Source organism: Ovis canadensis, chromosome 13 (genome assembly GCF_042477335.2).
Source record: "Ovis canadensis isolate MfBH-ARS-UI-01 breed Bighorn chromosome 13, ARS-UI_OviCan_v2, whole genome shotgun sequence".
Classification (NCBI taxonomy): domain Eukaryota; kingdom Metazoa; phylum Chordata; class Mammalia; order Artiodactyla; family Bovidae; genus Ovis; species Ovis canadensis.
The window spans coordinates 80444142-80470375 of NC_091257.1; the positions used below are offsets into that span (position 1 = coordinate 80444142).

Genomic DNA, 26234 nt, shown 5'->3' on the forward strand with positions numbered 1-26234 from the left:
CCAGGGTGGAGAAGTGACCTGATCTGCAAACTCACACAGCTAATGAATGTCTGAGCCAGAATTCAAACTCAGGTTTTTGTCTTTCGAACCTTCCTCTGAGGGCTTAAACAATTTTTCCTCTGTCTTTATAAAGTGATCAGAAAAGTATCCCTCTAGATATGGGAGGGAAAGTAGTCATTTTTCTGAGATCAAGTACTGTGTAATCTAAATTCTCTTTATCTGTGCCGTCCAGTACAGTAGCCTCTAACCTCATACAACTATTGAGCACGTAATATGTGGCTGGTGGGAAAAGGAACTGAATTTTTAACTTCGTTCGTTAATCTAAATGTTAAAAGCACAGGGTGGCTACTGTGTTGGCCAGCGCAGCTCTGCAAGTGGCTGCAGCTCAGCTCCCTTGTGAGTCCGTGGGGAGTGCCCTCCCTCCCTCCCACCTCCCAGTGCCCCTACCCCCACAGGTGGGTCTTATTTTTGGATGGAGGATTCCTTCTGAGTTTAATTTTTTTATTGCTTCTTTAATTCTAACAGTGTGAAGAGTGCCAGTGCTGGCAGCATGGGGTCTGCATGGGATTACTGGAAGAAAATGTGCCTGAGAAATACACCTGTTATGTTTGCCGAGACCCTCCAGGTAGCGATTTCTGGAGTCAGGGATCTTAACAGTATGTAGCCTTTTCCTTAGCACAGCGGGTGGTGCAGCAGCCTGAAGGTCTGGGGTCTTGAGACTCATTTCTTCAGTGTTGGCTAGACTCGGCCTCCTCGCTCTTGTTGCTAGCCACCTGGTGGCCAGCTGTCCTGAACTTGGCAGTAAGAAAGAGTGCGTGGAGAGGTTCACTTAGCGGAAGACCTGGCCTTGAACTAGAATCTTTGTGTGTGTGTGTGTGTGTGTGTATGTGTGTGGTTAAAAAATCATATAACATGAGCTCAACCCTGTTAACAAATTTGTAAGTGTCTGGTGCAGTGATTGTTTATAAAGTGCACGCACAGATCTCCATAACTTTCTCATCTGGTGCAACTGACACTCCGTGTGAACTGTGGGATGCTGTACAGGCTTGCATGTCGTCCCTTCGTGTGCTGGGCCACGCTGATCTTTTCTCTGTCATTCCAGTTTTAACATATGTGGTGCCAGAACGAACACCTTTTCCTTTTCTTGAGAGTTCATGAGGATGTGGGCCCTGACCTTGACTGCTCAGGGCTATTGAAGGGTTGGCAACCGGCCTCTGCTCCCTCTGGTGGCATCTGCCTTCCACTGCATCCTTGCCGCCTAGAAGGGAGATGTGCACTTGAGGTGGACGGGAAAGGTGTTTGCAAAGAGCCTGTCTGTCACCCAGAGGAGTGAGTTCTTTCCTTAGGATCAGTTTGTTTCATTGTTCATGACCGCAGGGCTGGCCTGTGGCTCTCGAGTGCCCCTTTCCAAAAATCTCAGTAATGGATTATAAATCTCTGTGGTTCTTGTCTTGCTGTCAGTGGGATGGGGACATTGTCGATGTGAGGTCTCTCCCCTTGGGTGCAGTCCCATGATCCCCTTACAGCTAGACAATGCTTGAGAGCCTCTGCTTCTGTTACTCCTTTTAGTAACAATGAGATGGCACTGGTAGGAGCTCCTAGTCCTATATTTTTGCTTATGAGGAAGAAAGTGATGCCCGGGGATACAAATGACTTTCCTAATCCCATGAAGCAAATTGGAATTAGAACTGACTTTTGGGACTAACTCTCTTTATTTTGCTGGTTATATAGGAAGGGCTACCACAGTCATTTTCCAGCAAGTAGGGCCCCCTGGGGCCTGATAAGGTCCACTGTGACACTGTGTCCTCTTGTGCTAGATTAGTCTATAGGCAGAGAGCAATCTGCCTCTACTTTTCCCTTTACCCCAAGGAAAGAACGTGGCCGGAAGAGTAGTCCATGAGTCATAGAATATAACTGATGTGTAGGATCTCAGAGACCACTTAGTTTAGCCTTGACATTTAACAGGCAAGCATCAGGTCCAGAAAGGGCATGACTGGCATGAGACCACTCAGTTAGTGACAGAAGATGAGAACTGGTGTCTCTGACCTTTGTCTTGTCAAACCGGTAATGCTGCTCTGAATCCTGCTGCTCAGGCCACCTCTGACAGCCGCTCTGAGGCTCCACACGTAGCCCCCAGGGCTCCTTTGGGGCATTGTTTAAAAAATCTCTTCTGTCTACTTTGTCTCTCACTCTCTCCTCCACTTTTTCCTTTTAAGAAATCATATACACCATCTTCATCAATCCCTAGGCGCTTTCTGGGCTTTTATAACTAAATTGCCAAGACTGGGAGTAGATTCCTCGAATTGAGCACTCAGTGACTGTCACATTTACTGTCTGTGTTTGATTCTGCAGTGTCTTGGGCCAGAAGTTTAACCTAACAGAGCTATTCTTTAAAGGTTACTTAACAGAGTGGAGGTGGATTCCCCACCATGTGTCTTAGTAAAGCCAGAAAGAGTCCAAGGACCTTGATAAGGATTGATTATTTTAGGGTTTTTAATAGCTATTGAGAGGTGAACAGCAGTCTGATTGGAAGCTGTTCCCTAGGCTTTTGCAATAGGAAACATTGGCAAGTCACATGTGGTTGTGTTTTCAGTCCAAGGATCCCTGTAGTGAACAGGACCACTGAGGCTGTTCAGTTCATTTGTCGTTGTTAACAAGTGGGAAACGGACATCCAGAGAAGGGAGCAGGGTGTTCATTCAGTCTGGTGGTAGGTGACAGTTGGAGGGGACTTGGGGCGTCTTTCCAGGTGATAAATTAATTCAAGATGGCTTTTGCTAGACACTGGCATGAACAAAACAGTTCCTATTCTGGCTCTTAGTGGGATTGGGGCCAGAAACAGATGTCAAAATAAGACATATAAACAAAAACATATTAGCTAGGGATGAATGCTTTGATGGGACAAAAGCCCTCGGACAGGAAATGACTGGGAGGCACCAAAGAGGCTGTCTTATTGGGAGGTAACTAAGGGCCTGTCTGAGGAGGCAGTGGAGAGCCAGTTCTACAAAGGTCTTGGGGAATAGCGGTCCAGACATGTGGGGGTGGAGTGCTGGAGCAGAGATCCTAAAACCAGAAGGAGCTTGATGTGTTCCAGAAAGGGTAAGGCAAGGAGGGGAGGGAGGAGCCAGGTCCTGCAGGCCTCATTAGACCAGAGTTAGGGCCTTAGGTTTTCTTTTGTTCACAGTAGGAAGTCACTGAAGGTTTTCAAGTGGGAGAGGGAATGAGAAATTCCCACTCTGCCTCTGGCCAGTTGCAGAGATCAGGACATTAATAAACCTTTCTCACTACCTTATCCCTAACACCTTGTAGAGAGCCCAGCATATAGTAGGTACCAGGTAAATGTATACTGGATGAATGAATGAACATATGCAAACAGCAGTAGTGTGATAACTGCGTGATGATGAAACGGTCTGGGTTTCCTTCAGACCAAGGATTAACTCTCTCATTGTCACTGCTGTAGGTCAGAGGCCTGGCTTCAAATACTGGTATGACAAGGAGTGGTTGAGCAGGGGACACATGCATGGCCTGGCATTTTTAGAAGAGAACTATTCCCACCAGAACGCCAAGAAGATCGTGGCCACCCACCAGCTTCTCGGCGACGTGCAGAGAGTGATCGAGGTTCTGCACGGCCTGCAGCTCAAGATGAGCATCTTGCAGTAAGTGTGGCACCTGCCGCCCTGGGGCTGAGTCTGATTTGGCGTGGGTGGAGGGCAGGGTGAATGTGAGAAACCGGAAAGCCACCAAACCGGAAAGCCACCAAACCAGTGACGAGAAGAGTGAGTTTGAGACCTGTATTAAAAATTCTCAGTGACATGATAAACATTTTTTTAATGTAACTCTATTGAGGTATAATTTACATATAATTAAGCTCACCTGTTTTAAATATTCATCTTTTAAAAATTTGTTTTTAATCAGAGGATAATTGCTTTGCAATGCTTGGTTGGTTTCTGGTACATAACAGCGTTAGTCAGCATAAGTATACATATGTCCCCTTCCTCTTCAACTTCCCTCCCACCCCATCTCTCTAGGTCATCACAGAACATTTGTTCGTTGAGTTTTGACACATGTATATACCCTTGCAAACACTACTAAATCAAGATATGCAGTGTGTATTTATAGTTTAGTTGGTTTTTTGTTTTGTTGTATCATTCTGAGTTTTTTGTTTTTTAAAAAATTGTGGTAAGATATACATAATATAGGGGCTTTCCAGTGGTGAAGTGGTAAATAATCTGCCTGCCAGTGCAGGAGATCCAAGAGAAGTACGTTCAGTCTCTGGGTGGGGATCATCCCCTGGAGAAGGAAATGGAAACCCACCTCAGTATTCTTTCCTGGAAAATTCCATGGACAAAGAAGCCTGATGGGCTATAGTCAATGGGGTTGCAAAGAATTGGGCACAACTGAGCACACACATATACATAGTATGCAGTTTGCCATCTTAACCATTTTTAAGTGTACAGTTCAGCAGTGTTAAGTACATTCACTCTGTTGCAGCCAGTCTCCAGAATTCTTTGTGTCATGCAAAGCAGACTCTGTACCCAGTAAGCAACTGCTCTCCACTTGCCCTCCCCCAGCCCCTGACAATCACCCCTCTACTTTATGTCTTTATGAATTTGACTCTCTCTGGGAACCTCGTATAAATGGGATTTAACAGTATTTGTCCTTTTGTGACTGGCTTATTTCACTTAGCATAACAGCCCTAAGGCTTGTCTGTATTGTAGCCTACATCAGAATTTCCTTCCTTTTTAAGGCTAAATAATATTCCAGTATTTGTAATACCATATTTTGTTTATCCATTCATCCTAAACATTCTTTTCTCTTTTTTTCTGGTCTTGCTGTGCAGCTGTGGGATCTCTATTCCCTGACCAGGGATTGAACCTGGGCCCCAACAGTGAAAGCCCAGAATTCTAACCATTAGGCTACCGGGGAACTCCCATCCGAAACATTCTTGGTTGGTAAACAAAGTAAAATTGAAAGCTGCTGGAACAGACATTGTTGGTAGGCCTGCTCTCTAGCATAATGATCGCTCAGTAAATACGTCTCTTGATAGTTTGCTCAGACAAAGAAGTTTTATGCCCTTTGGAGCTGGACTTCTGGTTTTTAATGGCTAGAATTTGGAGTGAAATTGAGTGTGAATTTCCTTCTGTGGTTAGATTCTACGTGTCAGATGACCCGAGTTCACGTAAGCTCTGAGAAAGAAATGTAACTCATATGGGGCTTTTATAATCTGTTCCCACTTTACCAAATAGGGCAGTTGGGCCTTGAGTGGGACAGCCCATCTCCTTGGTTTCCAGGGCTACAATTCAGGTCCCAGCTCCCATCAGGTCTTTGTCCGTATCTCTAACTGCCTCTTCTCAGTGGGTCTGTGAATTTTCCTCTGGTGGTAGCACAGGGTATGGCAGGGATGGAATCCTTAAGCTCTCCCATGAGCCTGCCTATAGAGCACCATTTTAATGAAGTCATCAACAGTGCAAACTCTAGTCCCACACATGCGTTAGAGCCCATGAGCCAGTCCCCGACAAGGTTTCCCTGGTGCTCATTAGTCCTGGAGCCCTCCTGTGCTACGTGAAGTGGAATGCCAGAGCCTGGAGATGACAGAATGAGGGTCTGTTTCCTCCTGCATTCTGGTGCACGGAGACTCGGCTTCCAGCGCTGGCGTGGCAAGAAGTGGTTGAGCAGAGCACATTTGGCAAGAGACTGTGTTGATTTGGGTAAAAGCCAAGCTGCTATAAGAAAGACCAAAAAAATAAAGGCTAAAACAAAGTGGAATTTTCTTTCTCACATAAAGCAGAGGTAGGCAGGAGCCCAGGCCAGGTAAGTGGCCTTTTGCCATGATTCTAGCTATGGACTTGGGGACTTGGGTTCCTTCTGTCTTATTGCTCTGACATCCCATTGGGTTTAATCTCACCTGTCTCATCCAAGAAGCCTCACCTGTACCTCATTTCTGCTCTAACCCCCTGGAGAGGGAACAGATGGTTTCGTGGACACACCTAAATGTAAGAGGCCAGCCAAGTGGCTGTGTTCCCTGCGCAGACCCAGGACTGAGTGTGGAGGTGGGTAACAGAAGGAAAGGATAGTTACTGGGGGAAGTTAGCCATTACTGTGACAGCCCCTGTTTAGGATGTTATAGACTGGGTGTTCCCTTACATTTTATAAAATCAGAAGACTTCATGTAAGCCAGATGAATTTCTTCTTAATGAGAAGCCAGAAATTGACTGAGACAGATGGAAGGTGCACAGAAACCTCAGATCCTGATTGTACATGTTGTGGCATTTCTTTTCATTTGAGGGTTCAATTAGATGTTTTTCTTTCTGCTCAGGGAAATATAAGTGCTCCAACTGGGTCCCATATTCCAGAACCTTGTTCCTTCCGAATTCCCGTTGAGATCCTTCATCTTAGTAGCAGTGACTTTGTACTGAAATTAAAACCTGACTTCTCCAAGCAGTTCAGGAGAGAGCATCAGGAGAGCTTGTTAGTCATTATAGGTAGAAGAGATCATGGGAGATGGGCAGGTGGTTCCTGTCTCTGCAAACCTGGATGGTCTCTGCTATCACAGGCGCACAGTCTTCATTCTCAAAAATTTTGTTCCTAAGCAACCCAGTGGATTCATTTTCAGAGGCAAACAGTAAACTGGGTGTAACTTCAGAGTATCTGTTGTCATTTAAAAAGTAATAGGCATGAATGTGCATACCTTCTTCATGATCGACAGGGCTTACTGAGAAAGGCCAGGGTTATCAGTAGCTGAGGCTTCAGATCTTAGCCGGGAGGGTGAAAATAGTAGGAGGGAGGAGGCAAAGACTTTTGTGATTTTCATGCAAGAACAGGTTCATACTATGGCTTATGCCCTCCAGGTGAACAGATTTCAGACTACAGTGACTTCCATTTCCTCTGTTGCAGTTATGATTTCAGAGGCATGTCTGGGGTCCTGGGGTCCTGGTACAGACTGCAGTACCCTATTGGAGGTGGCCAGGGACCCAGGCTGCCTCGATGCTGGTGGTCTCCTCTCCTGCTTCAGTGGATGGGAGTGGTACTGGGGATTGCTGGAGTGGGAGGGCTGAGTAAGCGTAGTTATAGCCCCTCATGGGCAGAATTTTAGGTTCTGTAAGCCCATTCCATGCTGTCGTAGTTATGATGTATTCCATTTCTTTTGGAAGGCTTCAGGAAGATGTGTGTGTGTGTGTGTTGGTGGTTGTGGAGGGACCTGTATGTGGGAGTTGCTGGTGAGTTCCTGCTGATGTGGCTTCAGTGATTCTCAGCTCAGACTGGTGAGGATAATGTATATAGTTATATCACGGCATAATTCTTTATATGTGTGGAATTGTACCAAGCGTTACAAGATATTTAGGATCCATGAATTCAATGAACTGAGTGCCAGCAGTCCATCTGTGACAATTAGCAGTCGTGACAGTCGGCAGGGTCCCCACGTTTCTGCACATCTGTGAACCAAACACGAGTAGCTCCTGTCTGTCTTCTCACTTGTTGCCTTACTTGGGGAGCCTGGTTTTTCTTCCTCTATCCTTTTTTCCTTTCCTCCTTCATTTCATTTAATGATCAAAGGTTATAATGGAAGTTCTGAGTGGTGAACAAAATGTTAAATGGTGAAGTTTATCTAGAGTAGTGGCTTTTAAACTTCAAAAAATGTACATCCCACAGTAAGAAGTACATTTTTTATCACATGTACAAAACATACTATAATTTCACAAAACACCTCCTCTTAGAATGGTGCAGTCTGGTATTTTTTGTTCTATTTTTCCTTCTATACAAGTGGTTATGAGTCAGTAAATTAAAAGATCTCTTGCGTCAAATCTCAGTGAATAATTATAGTCATACACAGTTTTATGTACACATATACATGTAGGCAGAAATTCTCAGAGGTGTCTGCTGGCCAGAAAGGGAGCAGAGTCCTTCTTTATTTTATTTTATTTTATTTTTTAAATAATTGCTTGCCCTAATCTAGTGAAAGTGAAGTCGTTCAGTCATGTCCGACTCTTTGCGACCCCATGGACTGTGGCCTACCAGACTCCTCCATCCACAGGATTTTCCAGGCAACAGTACTGGAGTGGGTTGCCATTTCCTTCTCCAGGAGAGTCCTTCTTTAATAACAAATTATCCTCTTTGGAATGGGGAGAACAGACGATTTTTGAAGAATGTTTAGAAACCTTGCTATCGGGACTTCCCCTGGTGGTCCAGTGGCTAGGACCATGTGTTCCCTGTGCAGGGAGCCTGGGTTTGATTCCTGGTCAGGGAACTGGGTCCCACATGCCACAGCTAAATGTCGTGCATGGCGCCACTAAAACCTGGCATAGCCAAGTAATTGTTTTCTTTTTAGGGGGCTTCTCTGGGGGTCCAGTGGTTAAGAACCCACTTTGCAATGCAGGGGATTTGGGTTGGATCCCTGATCCCACATGCCACAGGGCAGCTGAGCCCATGCTCCGCAGCTACGGAGCCTGCACACCACGACTAAAGAGTTGGTGTGCTGCTACCAGAGACACCGAGTGCCACAACTGAGACCTGACACAGCCAGATCAACAGATAAATCTCAACCAATGTTAAAAACAAAACACCGTGTTATTAATGGCTTATGCCTTGGTGACTTTTGGTTACCAGCTTCCTCCTGGGTCATCACTGAAAGTGTTAGTTGCTCAGTTGTGTCCAGTTCTTTGTGACTGCATGGACTACAGCCCACCAGGCTCTTCTGTCCATGGAATCCTCTAGGCAAGAATTCTGGAGTGGGTTGCCATTTCCTTTTCCAGGGGATCTTCCTGACCTAGAACTCAAAACCAGATCTCCCTCATTGCAGGCAGATTTTTCACTGTCTGAGCCACCAGGAAAGCATTCATTGGGTTTGTGTAATTGAGTGCCATGGCATGGCAGCGTTATCATGACTGTTTAGTCCTAAGTTAAGTTTAGTTTTAGTAAGTCACATTTGAAGAGCTCTTTACTGCCAACGAAATACTGGACTTCGGTTCAGATTAATTCACTTAAACTCAGTGGTTGCTGGCAGAGGGTTAGCCAGTTTTGCAGAGGAGGAAATGGGAATGAGGCTGGCAGAATGATTCGGCTCAGCTGTACTGTAATCAGCGGCTGAGCTGAAACGCAGCCAGGTCCTCTGACTCCCAGTCCACTCCTGCTCACTGCGAGTGATCCAGCAAGAGCTTGCCTGGAAGTGGTCTCCTCGGAGGCTGTGAATCTACAGTCCCTCTTGGTGGCTTGCTCCACTTGGCCCAGGTGGGAGGTCTTCCCTCTAGTGTAGGAAGCCCCTGCAGTGGTCCCAGGGGTTAGGGTTAGAAGGGTTAGAGCCCTTTCGGTATTTTCCCTCCCAACAGAAGCCGGGGACATCCTGACCTGCAGCTGTGGTGCCAGCCTTGGAAGCAGCATCTGGCGGAGGGGCGGTCTCATTCCAAACACATCCGTGTCACTGAAGCCAAGAGCAGGGAGGAAGCCCCAAGCTATAGAACTTTGAACGGGGCGATGGAGAAGCCCCTGCCCCTGCCCCCCTCCGTGGAGGAGTCCTATATCACCAGCGAGCACTGCTACCAGAAGCCCCGCACCTACTATCCAGCTGTGGAACAGAAGCTAGTGGTGGAGACCCGGCGCTCTGCCCTCGACGACGCTGTCAACCCCCGCCACGAGAACGGTGATGATTCCCTGTCTCCGCGCTTGGGCTGGCCTCTAGACCAAGACAGGAGCAGAGGGGACAGTGACCTCAAACCCAGTTCCCCAAAGGTACTGGCTCGCTTGTGCTTGTTCTTGTTTGATATCTTGTATCGTCTCCTCCCAGGGCTGAATGTTCAGTAGAAGATGTTTATGATAGAGTTGTGTTTATTTTAAAACTGCATATAAATCTGTTTATCATATTCTTTTTTTGTCTTTTAAAATGAGTACAAAGTCAAAAGAGCCCACTTAAACCCCAAATATCATTGGTTCTAGGAACTGTCGGCAAAATGGCAGAGTCAGTGGTGGTGGGGGTGGAGAGGTCGGAGGCAGCCAGAAGAAAAGGGTAATTGACCTGAACTTGACAAATGAAAACAAGTTAGGAAAATGAGGGTTTTTTTTCTTCAGTGCAGTTTATCATTACATCTGGGTGCTAATCCTTAGCAAGAGCAGAGAACGAGTCAAGTGTTTTGTTAGGCGTAAGTTTTTCAGTACAATTCTATGACAACTTTACTTTTAACTGTGCAGCCCTGGCGTAAGAACAATCCATTTTGTCCAAATGTTTGCTGGTTTCATCAGTTTTCCCGAGAGATACTCCCAGGTTCTTGTTACTCACGTCGTTCTCTTCTGGAGCCCTGTGTGTTCTCTTGCCAGTGTTCCCTAGTCTCATTCTTCCCATCCTCAGTTGTCAGTGAGGGTTTGGGTGATGAAAGCTTCCCCACCCTCGTCATACTTACTGTCACAGACTCCGCTGTGTGGGCTGATATCACCACCCTAAGTCCATCGCTGCCTCTCGCCGAGGGGGAGTAGCCTAGATTAGAAGCCCCTCAGCGTTCAGCCTGTGTCCTTGCCAGGGTCTAAGCAGGGCTGGGTAAGGCTGGTGAGGACTGTCTTTGGAGGCAGACCCAGTTTCAGGTCTGGGCGCTGCCGCTTGCTGTGTGATTCTGAGCAGGTCCCTTCACCTCCTCAGAGGTGTCTCCTTAGCCCCCTGCCAAGTGAAGCTGGTGATGGTGACCTCTCAGTTTACTGTGCAGCACACCTGTGAAAAGCTCTCAGCACGTGGCTCTGCACACAGTCACTCCTCCATAGATGTTAACTGGAACCTATTTCATTTCCAATCAATGAATGAAGGGTTGCAGTCACAAACCCCAGAAAAAGTTTGTGGTCTTGCAAATTATGCAAATTGCCTAGAGGCCCCTGGAACATGATGAAAAAAATCAAGAAGTCCTGGGCCTAAACCAGGCAGGTAGAGTTAAAAATCTCTTTCATGACTGGCAGGTTGACCACAAGCCAGCACTGTGTTTTATTCACATTATCCTATTTGATCCTCATGAACTTTTAAAGTAGGTTTTACTACTTCTTCTTTCCCATGAGGGAATAGAGGCCCAGAGAAGTGAAGTAACTCATCCAGGTGCATGCGTTCAGCAAGACATGGAACTAGGACTTAAAATTTGTTTGTCTACATATGAGCACCCACATACTAACACTCATCCACACTTGCCCTGCTCTACTCTGATCCCAGGTTTCAGGAAGCGGTTCTTTGAGGCCTGCTTCAGCCCTTAGGCATTGGGCATTCATTGGGAAGCAGTTGGGGAGCCTCCAAGCCAGAGGTCTGCACAGCCCTGAGGCAGTTGTTCTTGGTACGGCAGGCCCGCTTCTGCCTGGTGCCTGAGAGAGGAGGAGGGGGGCGGGGAGGTAGCGATTTGGACTACTCGAACTGCAGCTGGGTTCTCAAATGGGTGCAAACACTCGCTGGTTGGAAAAAGAGGCTGGGAACTGTCTCCATTCGGTAACTTTGATGCTCTTGCATCCCCAGGTGAGGGACTGTGTCTCCAAAAAGGTCCTACCTGAGGAAGCCCCTGCCCGGAAGCTGCTGGACAGAGGTGGAGAGGGGTTGCTGAGTTCCCAGCACCAGTGGCAGTTTAACCTGCTGACACACGTGGAATCCCTTCAGGATGAAGTCACGCACAGGATGGACTCCATTGAGAAGGAGCTGGATGGTAGGGCTCCCTCCTGGTCTCCCTGTCCTTGGCAGGCTCTGTGGGCCAATAGGAAGAGCTGCTTTCTGAACCCTTTGATTTGGGTTTCCAGGGATAGCTATGTTATTGCCTCTTCTATTAGTCCCCTCATCTCCATTCTCCCCTCAAGATGGCCAAGCCTGACTTTCAGTATCGACTGGGCACTTCTAAGGGCTGTGTGCTGTCAGGGGTCCAGCCTCACTCTCCCAGTCCCTTCTGCCCAGGAGAGAGCACAGTGGAACAGCTGGGCTCTGCCTGTGGGCGGTGTGTGTCCTGAGCAGGTCTTTACTGACCGAGTTCTGTGGGGAGCTGATACTTGGATGCTTTGAGCTTTTAGGATGTCTGAGGATTAATCTGAAAACCCCTTCTTTTCAGCCTTTCCTAAAATCTAAAACGAAGCCTTCTCCTCTTTATCAGCAGATATTTTAGAACCTGACTGAGTCACTTATGTTCCCCCCAGATATATCTCCCTGATGTTAAGTTATCAGATGGGCTTGGAGGACTGAAATGTTGATCCCCAGGGTGTTGTCAGTTTGGTTTTTGAAGGCAGACTTCCTCTTTCTTGTTCTCTTATTTCCTAATTATTATTATTATTTCATCCTTAGAAAGAAGGCTGATTAAGAAATAAATGTTTCGTTTGCGGATTCTGAGGATAGCTAGGCTATTATTACTATAATTGGGGATGAAATAACTCAGAAGAAAAATCCCATGTGTTATGTAAGCAAAGGTCAGAGGGTGTGGGTGAGGTCAGGCTAGAGAAGGACAGCTATCAAGAGGGGAAGCGAGAACAGGAAGGCTTCCTGGAGCTCCAGGGACTGAAGTGGAGCCTTGGAGAGAGCTGTGTTTCTTGCTACAGGAGGGGTGACTGAGGCAGGATGCTAAGAGGTGGCTGACTGGGAAAGGGATGGCCCTGTTGGAGGACAAAGACTAACGTGCCCACACGCTTCCTGGCCTGCCCCAGAGGCAAACTTGCTGAACTGGGGACGGCAGGCCAGTCCAGGGTCCATTGTGAGGGTGTTGCTGAAAGCTAGAGTGTTTCTCTCTCTCTTTACTCCTAAAAGGTTTCCTTGAGCTCCTTAGAACTATAACAGATACCAGGTCTATGGAAAACCTTGCTGGTAGAAAGCTGAAAGAGGGTCCAATGATGGACTGAAAATTGTGGAATTGACTCTGGGTCCCCAAGAAGAAGCTCAGGCACCGTAGAAACAGGACAAAGGTTCTGTTGTTGCCAAAGGAAGCGGCCCCAGGGGAGAGGCCAGAGCCTACCTACTTAATCACTGATGTACCCCCTCCCGCCCAGCTTGGGCTGCTCCAGCCCTGAGCTCACTGAGAGGACAGTGTGGCCAGGCCAGGATGAGAAGCCTGAGCTCCCTTCTCTGGGCTTTCAGAGGGCTCTTTATGTGTCTTACTCATTTGGGCCACATACTCCGTCTTGTATTCTTCAATTCCAGGCCCTGAGAGGTACCGGAAGCAAGAAAATCAATTTTTAAGTTTAAAGATTTTACTCACGTAAACCGATTTTGCGTTGTATTTAAGATTCTTCAAAATCCCATTTTATTTCTACTATCTTCATCTAAATACCTCAAGATGAACTGAGCTTTTATAGGAATTTGTATATAATATTTTTTAAAAATCTAATAAGCCGTTATATTGACTGATTATACTTTAACAAATGTCATTGTTTGAGTATTTAACCATTATTTAATAACTTATGTAGTGTGTGAACAGTCTTATAAAACTAAAAGATAAAGATATTTAATGAGCATGAAAACAATATTTTAGCATTAGATTTTTTTTTTTAATGTTATCTTATCTAGACAGTCTCTATCTAGATGGTATGGGGGAATATGTTTGAAATGAAACTATATTCTTATAACCTTCTCCCTTGGTTGCAGTCATATACCATTGAGCTTCCTTAAAAGAAAAACTTGGGGTTATGGACCAGCATCTGGTGTGGAGAGAAGGGCAGCAGGCTGGATGCTGGGGTCCAGAGGAGGTGCTGTTGGCTCCCACAGTTATGTGTCTGGTCTTCATTTCTGCATATCTAGAGAGAAGACTTCCCCCTTAGCGGCTCCAAACACTCCTCCTAACCAAGTTCATAGACTATGAGTGGCCTAGACCATGGGTCCCCAACCTCTGGGCCTCAGACTGGTGGTACCTCCTGTCAGATCAGGGCAGCATTAGATTTGAAATAGTGTACAATAAGTGTAATGCGCTTAAATCATCCTGAAATCTGCCCCCCTCACCACCCCTGTCCATGGAAAAATTGTATTCCACCAAGCTGGTCCCTGGTGCCAAAAGTTTGGGGACCTCTGGGCTAGACTCTTCTAGTCTGCACACTGATTGTTTCTTTCTCCCTGTGTGTGCCTACTGGGTCACCAAGGTGTCGGGGGACATCTTGGGTGAGCCTGAACCAGATCTGAGGTAGTTCTAGTGGCTTTAGCAGGGGCCTCTCAGCAATTGTGAGCTTCCCAGGTGTCTTAGTGGTAAAGAACCTGCTTGCCAGTGTAGGAAGACATAAAAGACATGGATTTTATCCCTGGGTTGGAAAGATTCCCCTGGAGGAGGGTACAGCAACCCACTCCAGTATTCTTGCCTGGAAAATTCCCTGGATAGAGGAGCCTGGTGGACTGCAGTCCATGGGGTCACATAGAGTCAGACACAACAGCAGCTGAGTGCACACACACAGGCTCAGCACTTGCGATGGCTTCTCTTGTTGCGGAGCAGGGGCTCTAGGGTGCTGGGGTTTTAGTAGCTGCAGCGTGTGGGCGCTGTTGCGGCTCCAAGCTCTAGAGCACAGCCAGTAGTTGTGGCATGCAGCCTTAGTTGCCCTGTGGCATGTAGGATTTTCCTGAACCAGGGATGGAACTGGGATCCCCTGTACTGCACGGTAAATTCTCAATCACTGCACCACCAGGGCAGCCCCATCCTATTATTTTAAATTACAAACCAGGATAAGTGCTCCAAAGGAGAGCAAGTGATAGCATAGCACCTGTGACTCAAGGACCGGACTCAGGTTACAGAGGGGGTGGGGTTCCCTGAGAAATAGCTTGCAGGGGACAAAGGGTTTAGAAATGTGGGAAGGAAGATGAAGGACTGGTCTGAAGAGGGCAGAGGAGTATGTGCAAGGCTGCAGACTGCTTGAGGAACAGGCCCTGCATGGTCTTCTTCTTTCTGCACCTCTGGCTTGAGGGTCCAGAAAGTTCTCAGTACAGGTTGGTGCACAGACTAGAAAGACTACAGGCAAGCTGGGGCAAACCTCAGGCCTGCCTGTGGGGGGCGGGGTGGAGGTGGCTCTTGTTAAAGAATCAGGGTTCCTGGATGACCTCTCCCCAAACGCCAGAGCTTAAGGGAGTGGCTTGGGAAAGAATAAATGTCTTTCTATAGAAAAATCATACTCTCAGAAGCAAGACAGCTTTTTAGATATTGAGCTAATGATAATCAACTGGTTATTACCTGGTTGTGCTCAGTAGTGTCCAGCTCTTTGTGACCCCATAGACTATAGCCCGCCAAACTCCTGTCCATGGGATTTCCCAGGCAAGCATAGTGGAGTGGGTTGCTATTTCCTCCTCTAGGTGATCTGCCCGACCCAAAGAGCAAACCTGCATCTCCTTTGCCTCCTGCACTGGCAGGTGGATTCTTTACCATTGGACCACCTGGGAAACTTACTACCTGGTCATCTTACATTAAACATTTAGCAAATGAAGTCAGAGTATTCAGTGCTACTCATGCTAGGAATCAGCATGAAACAAATCAATTTATGGAGATAAAAATAGACCTTTCCAAGTCCTGTTAGAGTCACTTTTCTTAACAGAAGGCTAACACACCAGGCTCTCTGATTTTCAATATGGGAAAGCCTTATGAAGGTACTCTTGCCTGGAAAATCCCATGGATGGAGAAGCCTGTAGGCTAGTCTGTGGTGGGCTACAGTCTATGGGGTCGCAGAGAGTCGGACACGACTGAGCGACTTCACTTCCACTATGAAGGTGGGGCAGTAACACTGAGAAAGGTGGGTATTTCAAAGCCTACTACACTATAGACTAATGCAGTAGTCATTAGCTATGTGTGGCTAATTGAATAAAATTTAAATTCAGTTTCTCAGTTGCATTTGCCATGTTTTAAGTGCTCAGTAGCTACATATGGGTAGTGGGGGTATTAGACAACACAGACATAGCCCATTTCCATCATCACAGAAACTTCTATTAGATGGCACTGCTCTGCAGCATTTAACTTTGTCTGAGGAGTAGTACTTCCCAGAGAGGGTGATGAGTCAGTGTTGCCTGAAATGGTCTCCCCTTCCCCCACCCCCGGTTAGTGGTCAGATGAGATAAAGTGCTGACATTCTTGCAAATCAAGTGTTGGGAACTCACCGGGTCCTGTCTCTCTTCTGCCCACAGTGTTGGAGAGCTGGCTGGACTACACTGGGGAACTGGAGCCCCCAGAGCCTCTGGCCAGGCTTCCGCAGCTCAAGCATTGCATCAAGCAGCTGCTGACGGACCTGGGCAAGGTGCAGCAGATTGCACTCTGCTGCTCAACATGAAACTGGGCACCCCAGACTAATGGGGGCACAATCCTGGGGTACCTGCAAGAGGAGCTTCACGTATTTAAATAAATAAACCTAGCATGCCGAATGCACGTGACACCGACTGACTTCAGGGATCTGGGCAGGGGTGTGATGGACTTGGACAAAGAGGTCATTTTGGCTGCTGGAAGGGAGGGCACTCTGATCTCAAAGCCTACCAGGAAGGTAGCAGATAGACTGTTGGGATTCCCTTCTTCTGTGCACATTGTTGAATGGAGAGTGAGTCTTTTTGCACAAACTTCACTTGAAATCGTGCCACTGATGATAAATGGAATGAGAGCCAAAAAAGTGTAGTTGAAAACAGTTGTAAATTCAACTTGCAGTTTATTTAATTGACTTCTCTGTCAGGTTGGGGCATATGCCAAGCCTTCTGGGTTTCTGCCTGGCATGAATTAGGCAGCAGGCATCATTTTCATTTTTCCAGCTTCGTGGGAATGTCGTGACTTCACCCTTGTGTGGAGGTTGGGAAGGAGTAGAGGCCTGAGCCGGCCTGCCTTCTCCCTAGAACTCTTCACTTTCTCACCACCTCTCTTGCATGACTTCATGGTACCAGGGATGAGTTTTGTATGCTTTCACCCCAGAATTGGCTGGGTTGTGTCTTTTGTTGCAAAATCCATACAGCCTATGGAAGAAGTAGAATCTCACTGTCATAAGAATCTAGGAGGAATCCCAAATGGAAGCAGACAGGGTCTGGAACCCGAAGGACAGCATTTTCTACCCACTTCTTAATATTGACAGCTTACCATTTCTATTTAATGTCCCCAGAATGGTTCTCCCAAATTTGAACTCTTTCACTGTAAAGATTTGCTACAAAGATGTGGTTTGGGGGATGACCTTATTTTATATTGTTGTAAAGAAACCAGATTCTACATCTGCCGCTTTTCTCCTTCCCTGAAGGGTATATGTTCAGTAGTCAGCATTTTCAGAATTGTTTTAATATACTTTAACACTTTAAATTTTCCTGTTTGTATTATTTTGTGAGATCAAGGTGATTATGCTGCTTAAGGTCCAGGTACAGTTTGTACCTTTGGAGACAATATTTGTTACTCTCGCAGGTTACGGTTCCACGTGTAATTGTTTTGTTTTTTCCTTACTAGGTAAAGTTAAAGAAACTGTTCCATGCTTTGAGGAATGACCCATTTTACCATTTAGTTTTCCTATCACTAAAGGCAAAAATCAAAGCACATTTGTCCATTAACACTCACGAGTTAATTCTGGGTTTATGGATCTGTAATGTTATATGCTGCAAATCTTTACTATGTAAACATGAAGTAGCCAATATCTCAATAGCAATGACAGGATCTCCAGTGACCTCCAGGATGGTTAGGCTTTACGGCACAGGTAATCGTGGTCACAAGGGCCTCTGTATCAAGATCTGTTTCAGGGAATGCTTTGTCTAGTGATTTAATTTGCCATTTGATATAAAATGAATACAGGGCAAGTTGACCTGCTGGAGCTTATCTATCAGAGGGAATACATGTGGCTACGACATCTGTGATAAAGCTGACACAATTCCTCTATGAGGTTGCTTCCCATTGCTAACGTTAGTACTTTCGGTGTGGGAAGAAACGCTCGAGGAGTGTGCATGGCATCTCTATTTTGTATAATTTATCAGATGGCCACATTTTAAGAACTGTGTGATGCTTGTCCGAAAAGGGAAGAAACAGGATGATTTTCTGTAGCCACAACTGTGAGGTACAGTGACTTGTGTTAATATTATTAAATTACTGATTTCTCTTTCCTGAAAACACATTTGACCATCACTTCTGGGGAAGCTGTAACGGTGGTCAAATCTCTCATCTTTTTCAAGATGGAAGAAGAAACTGAGTTACCCTAACTTTACCAAGTGGTCATTATTGGGTTTATTTTATGCTTTTTGTAAAGGAAATAATCCCTTTTCACTCATTGTGACTTTTGTCCTTTGGAAAGCGGGGATGACTCTGAAGTTCTGATGACTTCAGTGTGCTTCCCTAATTTAAAGCCATGTTGGAGGGGCTCCATCCTCAATTTCTTGGTCAAGTTGAATTAACCCCAAGCTGGAGCACTGGAAACTGTTCTTTGCAAATATTACTGTTACCATTTAGAAATATGTACACTACCTAAGTTTTCTTTTGAGAAAAACTATCCACCTATAAAAAACAAAAATTGCCTTGACAAAAACAGTTCTGGTTTGACTAATCATTTTGTTTCTTTAAGTAATGAGTGTATGCAAGGTGGACCCTTGATGAGCCAACATTGCACTGTGGATACATATCTATGTTTACGTGCTGTTAGAACAGAAGGCGCTGTATATAGAAATGTTGCTTTGAAGCAATATTTGCAGAACATGCAAACTTCTGTATCTGTATTTGGAAAAATAAAACAGGTTTTGTTGCTACGTTTCAGTCATTTGTTATCTACTCAATCTTTAATGTGCATTAATTTTCCATAAACACTACCCTTTACAGCAAGTCTGCTTCTACATTCTAAGTAGATTTTTCTTTGGCAGGGCGGTAGCTATACATGCATGCTCAGTCATGTCCAACTCTTTGTGACCCTGTGGACTGTAGTCCACCAGGTTCCACTGTTTATGGGACTCTCCATGCCCAAAAATACTTGAGTGGGCTGCCATTTCCTTCTGCAAGAGATCTTCCCAACCCAAGGATCGAACCTGGATTGGCAGGTGGATTCTTTACTACTGAGCCACCTGGGAAGCCCTGTAGGGAGGAGATGCAGGCTTAAATACAAAATTCCAAGGAAGTATACAAAATACTTTTGAATTCATTAAGTGTCTAATATTCAAAAGTAAAATGCCCCATACCACCCTCTAGCGCGGACTGACTCATGCTTTGTGGTGTGAGCTGCAGGACTATTACCTTTTTGCTTGTTGAAAGCAGTGCAGGGAAGACAGGTCTGGCCTTTGTTATATTAAAAGATGGCACCCATGACAATTAGGACCCTTCTGAAGACCAAGACAAACGACTCTGGACCCCAATCAGCTCCTTCCTGGTTGTGCAGAAGACTCAAAAAATGGAGTTATACTGCAGAGCTTCCCTATTATTTGCCAAATCTCTTCCCTTCCTAAACAATTATGCTTACTTTAGAAAGTTATGAGTAGCTCCAACAATGTAAATAATCCATCAGTTCACACCAAATCTGTTCCGGAAATCTTTCAAGAGGCCTAAAATTTGGTAAGAGAGGGGTCTGGAGGCTTAAACCAGAGTTCACAAGAACTAGCCTCTCTAGGTAAGGACCTGCAGTGAACACTTACCAAAACAGCCCTGTAACTTGGGCCTTTGGGGAAGCCTGCACCCACGAGGTAGGCTGATGGAGCAAGTTGAGGACAGTATTGTTATAGCAGCAGCCAGTTAAATCAGCACTTAGTTACAGTCACCTATTTGCCTGCACGACCCGCAACCACATACAAGATTGTACCACTGTTCTCTATCCGCTTAGACAGGAAAACAAGCTCAAATTCTAGCCAATGAAAGGTACGGGCGAATTTGGAACCAGGCTGCTGGAGTCCTCATTGCATAGGCTCCAACCAAACAAAGGAAACCCACGTGGGGCGCTGGGGAACGCGCAGGAGAAAAATTTCCAGATGTGGAAACCCATAGCCAACACATAATGATCCCACAAAAGCCAACGAAGGCCAAGTGAATAAGAAACAAAGGCTTTATTCTCATGGGCCCCCAACTTGGTTTCACAACTAGCCAGAACGGGTGGAAATAGGTTCGGGAAAATAAACACGGGAAAGGACGCATGAGATTGCAAGAACTGCCAAAACTCATTTTTCATTATCGCGTATTGGGGAGCCAAGCTCACGGTCCCGGACTCGATCATGGCTCCAGTCCAGAGAGTGCCTGACTCGGGTCGCCCGCAGCTCCGCCGCTCAGCCGGTGATGCGCACGTCGGTGCGGCGGCGAAGCCGCCGGGCCCGCGCCGCCTCGGGCAGGATGGCGAGAAGCTGCTCCTGCACTAGCATCTCCACGATCTGCTCCTTTGTGCGGATGTCGGGCCGCAGCCACTGGCGCGAGAGATCCCGAAGCTGTCGGAAAGCCTCCCGTGGGCCTGCAGCGTCTTGGTAGCGGAACTGCCGGAATCGCTGGCGGAAAGTCTCTGGGCCGGGCCGGGAGCCGCCAGGACCTGGAGGGGAGCGCGGAGAGGCTTCGGCAAGCGGCGCAGGGCCCTGGGGTGCGGGTCCGACAGGCAGGTCTAGGGCGGCGGAGGCCGCCGCAGGAGGCGTAACATTCGCTTCGGGGACCGCGGCGCTGGGATTGGAGGAGTTGGGGATAGATGGTGGGGCTTCAGGAGTCGAGGAGGAGCCCGCAGGGTCACCCTCCGTGCCTGAGCTCGGGCCGGCTCCTTCTTTCCCCGAGGATGGCGCGGGGCTTCCGGCTGGAGCCAAGCTTTGCTCGGGGGCCGCCATGACTCTGGCTCCACGCGTCGCCCTTTGTCCAGCCGTTGTTGGCTCAGCTCTGCGTCTGCAAGGGGGCGGGGCAAAGGAGACTTTTCCCCTACAGGGCGGAGCGCGCGACCCTGAGGGAGGCGGGCGGAGGGCACGCCGAGCTTACCAGCGCCGGCGAAGCGCCTGGGGCGGCCGGAAGTGGGCGTGCCCGCTGGCTTCTCTATGGGAAGTGGGCGTGCCCGCTGGCTTCTCTATGATGAGCTCTGCGCACGAGAGTCCGGAAGCCGGGTCTGGGCTCCCAGAAGCGGCGCCCCCTCGCGTTCCCACGTGGGGTCTGGAGGTGGCGGCGCCTGCGGGGCTGCAGACCAATCTTAGCTCGCCACGGCTGGCTCCGGATGGTGGCGCCTCCGAGCACCTGTTCGAAGAGAAGGAGGAGGAGGAAGAGTCGGAGGAGGAGTCGGAGGAGGAGTCGGAGTCGGAGCCGGAGTCGGAGTCGGAGCCGGAGTCGGAGTCGGAGTCGGAGCCGGAGGAGGGGTCGGAGGAGGAGCAGGTGCCGAAGCCGCCGCCCAAGCCGCAGGCGGCTCGCCAAAGCGTCTCGGCCCGCCTTGATCGCTTCAGCTTGCAGGTGACCTGTGTCCGTCCCTGCAAGCGCGCCTCTGTTTGGCCCTGGTTAGGATGGTGGCGAGCCGAGGACTTGCGCGGGCTGGCGCCCGGCTGGTGGCAGGACAACGGGACTGTGGTCAGGCACTGGGGGAGGGCCCAGCTCGGGAAAGTTATCTGGCTCAGTCGAAAGAGAAGGGCAGTACACTCACCTGGTTGCGGGTGGATGACGTGTGCAAAGTCCTCTACACATGTAGTAATAAAACTTGGCCGTCTTATGGCGCAGAGTAAATGCCCAAGAACTCTGTTGTTGTTGTTGTTATTATTATTATTATTATTATGCCTGTCTTCTGAAACCAAGAAACAGGTGGCTCTGTGGGTTCTGCTCTTAACTTTAGGATTACTAATGCGTAGCCTCATATAGTGGACTCTAGCCACGTGTTTTCGAGCCCTTAACATGTGGCAAGTCGGAATTGGGATGTGCTGACATGTGAAATACACACAGGCCTTAGTATGAAAAGAAAGTAATGTAAAATATCTCAATAATTTTTTATATTGGTTACATGTTGGATTTATAATACTTTGCACATATTGGGTCAAATAAATATATTGTTAAAATTCATGTCTGTCATTTTACTTTTAAATTGTGGGTGCCAGAAAAATTTGCATTCCATACATGGTTTTCATATGTATATTCGTTGTACAGTAAAAGCATGCTACCATGTGGGAGTCAGGCTGCCTTGGTGAAATCCCTGCAGGGTTTATTTGCCAGAGTTGTTGAGAGGATTAAATAGTAAAGACTTTGGAACAAATGAAAGTGTTAGTCACTCAGTGGTGTCCAGCTCTTTGCGACCCCATGGACTGTAGCCTGCCAGGCTCCTCTGTCCATGGAGTTTTTCAGGCAAGAATACTGGAGTGGGATGCCATTCCCTTCCTGGGGGATCTTCCAGACCCAGGGGCCGACCTGCATTGCAGGCAGACTCTTTACTGTCTGAGCCACAGGGAAAGAAAAGTCTTTTTAAATGTTTCTCTTCATTAAGTAAATTGCTGTCTCTGAGCTCTAGCTTCACTATCTGTAAAATGTGGATGTACTAGAACTTACTTCATTAGGAAGGAGAATTCAATGAGATGATGTAGGTAAAAGCATGTAGCTCCGACAGCGCTTAGGTAAGTGATAGTATATTCTGTTTGACAGCTGGCTCTCAAATATGTTTTGTATGCCCATTATAGGGCTTCCCTGGTGGCTCAGAGGTCAAATAATTTGCCTGCAATGCTGGAGATCCGATGGTTAGGTTAGGGTTCAACCCCTGAATTGGGAAGATCCCCTGGAGGAGGGCATGACAACCCACTCCAGTATTCTTGTCTGGAGAATCCCCATGGACAGAGGAGCCTGGGGGACTACAATCCATGAGGTTGCAAAGAGCTGGACATGACTCTTGACTAGGCACACACAAGCAAACTCACATGCCCATTTAAAGGCTTCGCAGATGGCTCAGTGGTAAAGAATCCACCTTCCAGTGCATGAGACACAGGAGATCAGCATTAGATCCCTGAAGAGGGAAGATTGCCTGGAGAAGGAAATGGCAACCCACTCCAATAGTCTTGCCTGGAAAATTCCAGGGACAGAAGAACCTGGTGGGCTACAGTTCATGGGGTCACAGGAGTCAGACATGACTGCACGCACACAATCATGCCCATTTTACAGACAAGAAAACAGAAAGACAGGGGTCCTTTATGAAAGGTTTTATATAACCCTTGTAGTTCCTTTGATTTCTGCACACAAGGAGTTGGCCTCTTTGATGATTGTCAGTGGCCCTGGTGTAAAACTTGCCTATCCCATAGGATGTGCTCTTGTAGTTGAATTAAAGGAGATCCCCACAGAACAGTGTTCACAGCCTGAAAACCTTGAAATTCGTCTTCCCAATGAATCTTTAATGTTTTAACGGGAGCCAGTCTCCTTCCTTTAGACAAGGTACTCTTTTCCAGTCAGCCTAAGCAAGAGAGTTCCAGAAAAACATCTATTTCTGCTTTATTGACTATGCCAAAGCCTTTGACTGTGTGGATCACAATAAACTGTGGAAAATTCTGAAAGAGATGGGAATACCAGACCACCTAACCTGCCTCTTGAGAAATCTGTATGCAGGTCAGGAAGCAACAGTTAGAACTGGACATGGAACAACAGACTGGTTCCAAATAGGAAAAGGAGTACGTCAAGGCTTATTGTCACCCTGCTTATTTAACTTCTATGCAGAGTACATCATGAGAAACACTGGACTGGAAGAAACACAAGCTGGAATCAAGATTGCTGAGAGAAATATCATATAACCTCAGATATGCAGATGACACCACCCTTATGGCAGAAAGTGAAGAGGAACTCAAAAGCTTCTTGATGAAAGTGAAAGTAAAGAGTGAAAAAGTTGGCTTAAAGCTCAACATTCAGAAAACGAAGATCATGGCATCCGGTCCCATCACTTCATGGGAAATAGGTGGGGAAACAGTGGAAACAGTGTCAGACTTTATTTTGGGGGGCTCCAAAATCACCGCAGATGGTGACTGCAGCCATGAAATTAAAAGATGCTTACTCCTTGGAAGAAAAGTTATGACCAACCTAGACAGCATATTCAAAAGCAGGGACATTACTTTGCTGACTAAGGTCCGTCTAGTCAAGGCTATGGTTTTTCCTGTGGTCATGTATGGATGTGAGAGTTGGACTGTGAAGAAGGCTGAGCACCAAAGAACTGATGCTTTTGAACTGTGGTGTTGGAGAAGACTCTTGAGAGTCCCTTGGACTGCAAGGAGATCCAACCAGTCCATTCTGAAGGAGATCAGCCCTGGGATTTCTTTGGAAGGAATGATGCTAAAGCTGAAACTCCAGTACTTTTGGCCACCTCATGAGAAGAGTTGACTCATTGGAAAAGACTCTGATGCTGGGAGGGATTGGGGGCAGTAGGAGAAAGGGACGACCGAGGATGAGATGGCTGGATGGCATCACAGAGTCGATGGACATGAGTCTGAGTGAACTCCGGGAGATGGTGATGCACAGGGAGGCCTGGCGTGCTGCGATTCATGGGGTCGCAAAGAGTTGGACACGACTGAGCGACTGAACTGAACTGAACTGAACTTGGTCCCCACCACTCCCTCTCCTTCTTTGAAGTAGAATGTTGTTTCATGTTACGTTAACGTTCAGAATAGTTGATTTACTATTGCTCTCAGGTTGTCACTTTCCTAAAAGCTGATATTTTTCTGTCTTTTCAGCAGTGGGAAAAACAGGGGCCTAGGGTTTGTTATACCTACCAGCTTCAAACTTCTAACTTCCTCTGCCATGACTCCTGGCGGCTGGGTTTGCTGCCCTGAGTGAACCAATAGTCCTGTTTCCTAAGTGGTAATAGGCAGTGGGTATCCAGGGCTAAGAAGCCTGTTGTGAGGATGAGAGGTCCTGAAAAGGCTTCACTGGGAAGCGGACCTTTAAACCTAGACTCAAGAAGAAAAAGGGTGGAATTAGGGGTGTTCCAGGCAGATGGCCCTGTGTGGACTAAGGCATAGAGTGAATGGGAGCGAAGCTTTGTGGAAACTAGGCTGAGGTGGGGTCTTGGGAAGTGATAACTGAGGTTGGAAGATCAATTAGAGATTGAATCCTAAACAGCCTGGAATTCCATGTTGAAAAATTGAATCCTTGTCCTCTTGTAGAGGGGAATGAACTCTTGTGGTGCTGGGAATTCCAAATGTTAGAGTTCTAGCCCATTTCTTTCATCCCTCTTGGAACCACAGAATATTAGAGACGGAAGGAGAGATCTCAGAGATCTACTAGAATTGTGGACCCTTAGAATGGAAGGGACCTTAGAGATTAAATCCAAAAATCAGATTCAGTTATTCTAAACTTTTAATGGGTCAATGAGCCCCCAAAATCTATTTTTTTAAAAAGTTATACTATCTCTTCCTAGAAGAGGGAGGTACTTATATACTTCTGCATACAATTTCAGGTAATTTCAGGTTTTCATGAACCCATCCAAAGGACTGAGGTTATGTTTGAAATGTATATTTACATGTATTCTCTTCTCTTAAATTTTGCAGGTCAGTAAGTCAAGATACCAAGAAGCAAAGGATTGGTTCAAAATCAAAAACCTAGTAAGTGTTTATCGGAGGACAGAATCCTTTTGACTTCCTAGTCCAATGCTCTTATCATATTAGCCATTTTTATTAGCATTGAATGGTTGAAAAGCATCACCGACTCAATGGACATGAACTTGGGCAAACCCCAGGAGATAGTGACAGAGAGGCCTAGTGTGCTGCAGTCCAGGGGGTCGCAGAGTTGGACATGATTTAGTGGCTGAACAATTAGCATTAGGTTGGGAGTGCATAGAAATGGATCATAAATCATTCATTTTGTATCAGTTAGCTTCCAACACAAGGCCTGACTCCCAGCTGACACTCAGTAAATGTTGATTAGAGGACAAGCAGTGGATTGCAGACCATCTCTGTGAAGAGAGAGCTCCAATATGATTTCCTGTCTCTTTCAGAGACTGGTGTCTTTTGATGGCACATGGTTGGGGCTTTTGGAACAGAAGCCTGGATACCTTTTTTTTTAAAAAGGATTTTATTTGGAAATAATCTTAGAGTCATAGAAAATTGCAAAAAGAATGCAGACTTCACCCAGTTTTCCCCGATGGTAACATCTTGTATAACCATAGTACGATATAGTTGTACAAAACCAGAGAGTTGGCATTGATATAATCATTATTCAGTGTTTGCCAGTTTTATATGCACTCATTTGTATCTGTGTAGGCCTGTGCAGTATTGTCCTGTGTGTAAATTCATGTAACTGTTCTGCCGTCAATATCTAGAAATGTTTGATCACCACAAAGATCCCTCCTGCTGCTGCTTTATAATCATGCGCATTCCTCTCCCATAGCCCGTATTCCCAACCATAGGTAACACTAATCTGTTCTTCATCTCTTTTAATTTTTTTCATTTCAAAATGTTATATAAATGGAATCATGT

General features: G+C 46.6%; 3 protein-coding genes across 8 annotated transcripts in view; 2 read left to right on the forward strand and 1 right to left on the reverse strand.

Annotated features, from left to right (window-relative positions):
* Window positions 1-18633, forward strand: part of PHF20 (PHD finger protein 20) — a 135799-nt gene extending 117166 nt beyond the window's left edge. For all 6 annotated transcript variants that reach the window (XM_069548459.1, XM_069548453.1, XM_069548456.1 and 3 more), the window contains 5 exons: window positions 526-625; window positions 3459-3654; window positions 9322-9721; window positions 11466-11649; window positions 16065-18633. In XM_069548459.1, coding sequence (XP_069404560.1) covers window positions 526-625; window positions 3459-3654; window positions 9322-9721; window positions 11466-11649; window positions 16065-16207 — 1023 coding nt within the window. In that variant the 3' untranslated portion in view covers window positions 16208-18633. The remainder of the gene's footprint in view (window positions 1-525; window positions 626-3458; window positions 3655-9321; window positions 9722-11465; window positions 11650-16064) is intronic.
* Window positions 18634-19885: 1252 nt separating this feature from the next.
* On the reverse strand, window positions 19886-20657 carry SCAND1 (SCAN domain containing 1). Its single transcript, XM_069548462.1, has one exon. The coding sequence runs from the start codon at window positions 20655-20657 to the stop codon at window positions 20121-20123; it is 537 nt and encodes a 178-aa protein (XP_069404563.1). The 3' UTR covers window positions 19886-20120.
* Window positions 20656-26234, forward strand: part of CNBD2 (cyclic nucleotide binding domain containing 2) — a 62390-nt gene continuing 56811 nt past the window's right edge. The window contains exons 1-2 of the mRNA XM_069548460.1: window positions 20656-21261; window positions 25308-25361. Coding sequence (XP_069404561.1) covers window positions 20656-21261; window positions 25308-25361 — 660 coding nt within the window. The remainder of the gene's footprint in view (window positions 21262-25307; window positions 25362-26234) is intronic.

Bases quoted from the DNA above. Each gene is read 5' to 3' on its own strand.
- SCAND1 (XM_069548462.1), bottom strand. From the start codon at position 20,657: ATGGCGGCCCCCGAGCAAAGCTTGGCTCCAGCCGGAAGCCCCGCGCCA.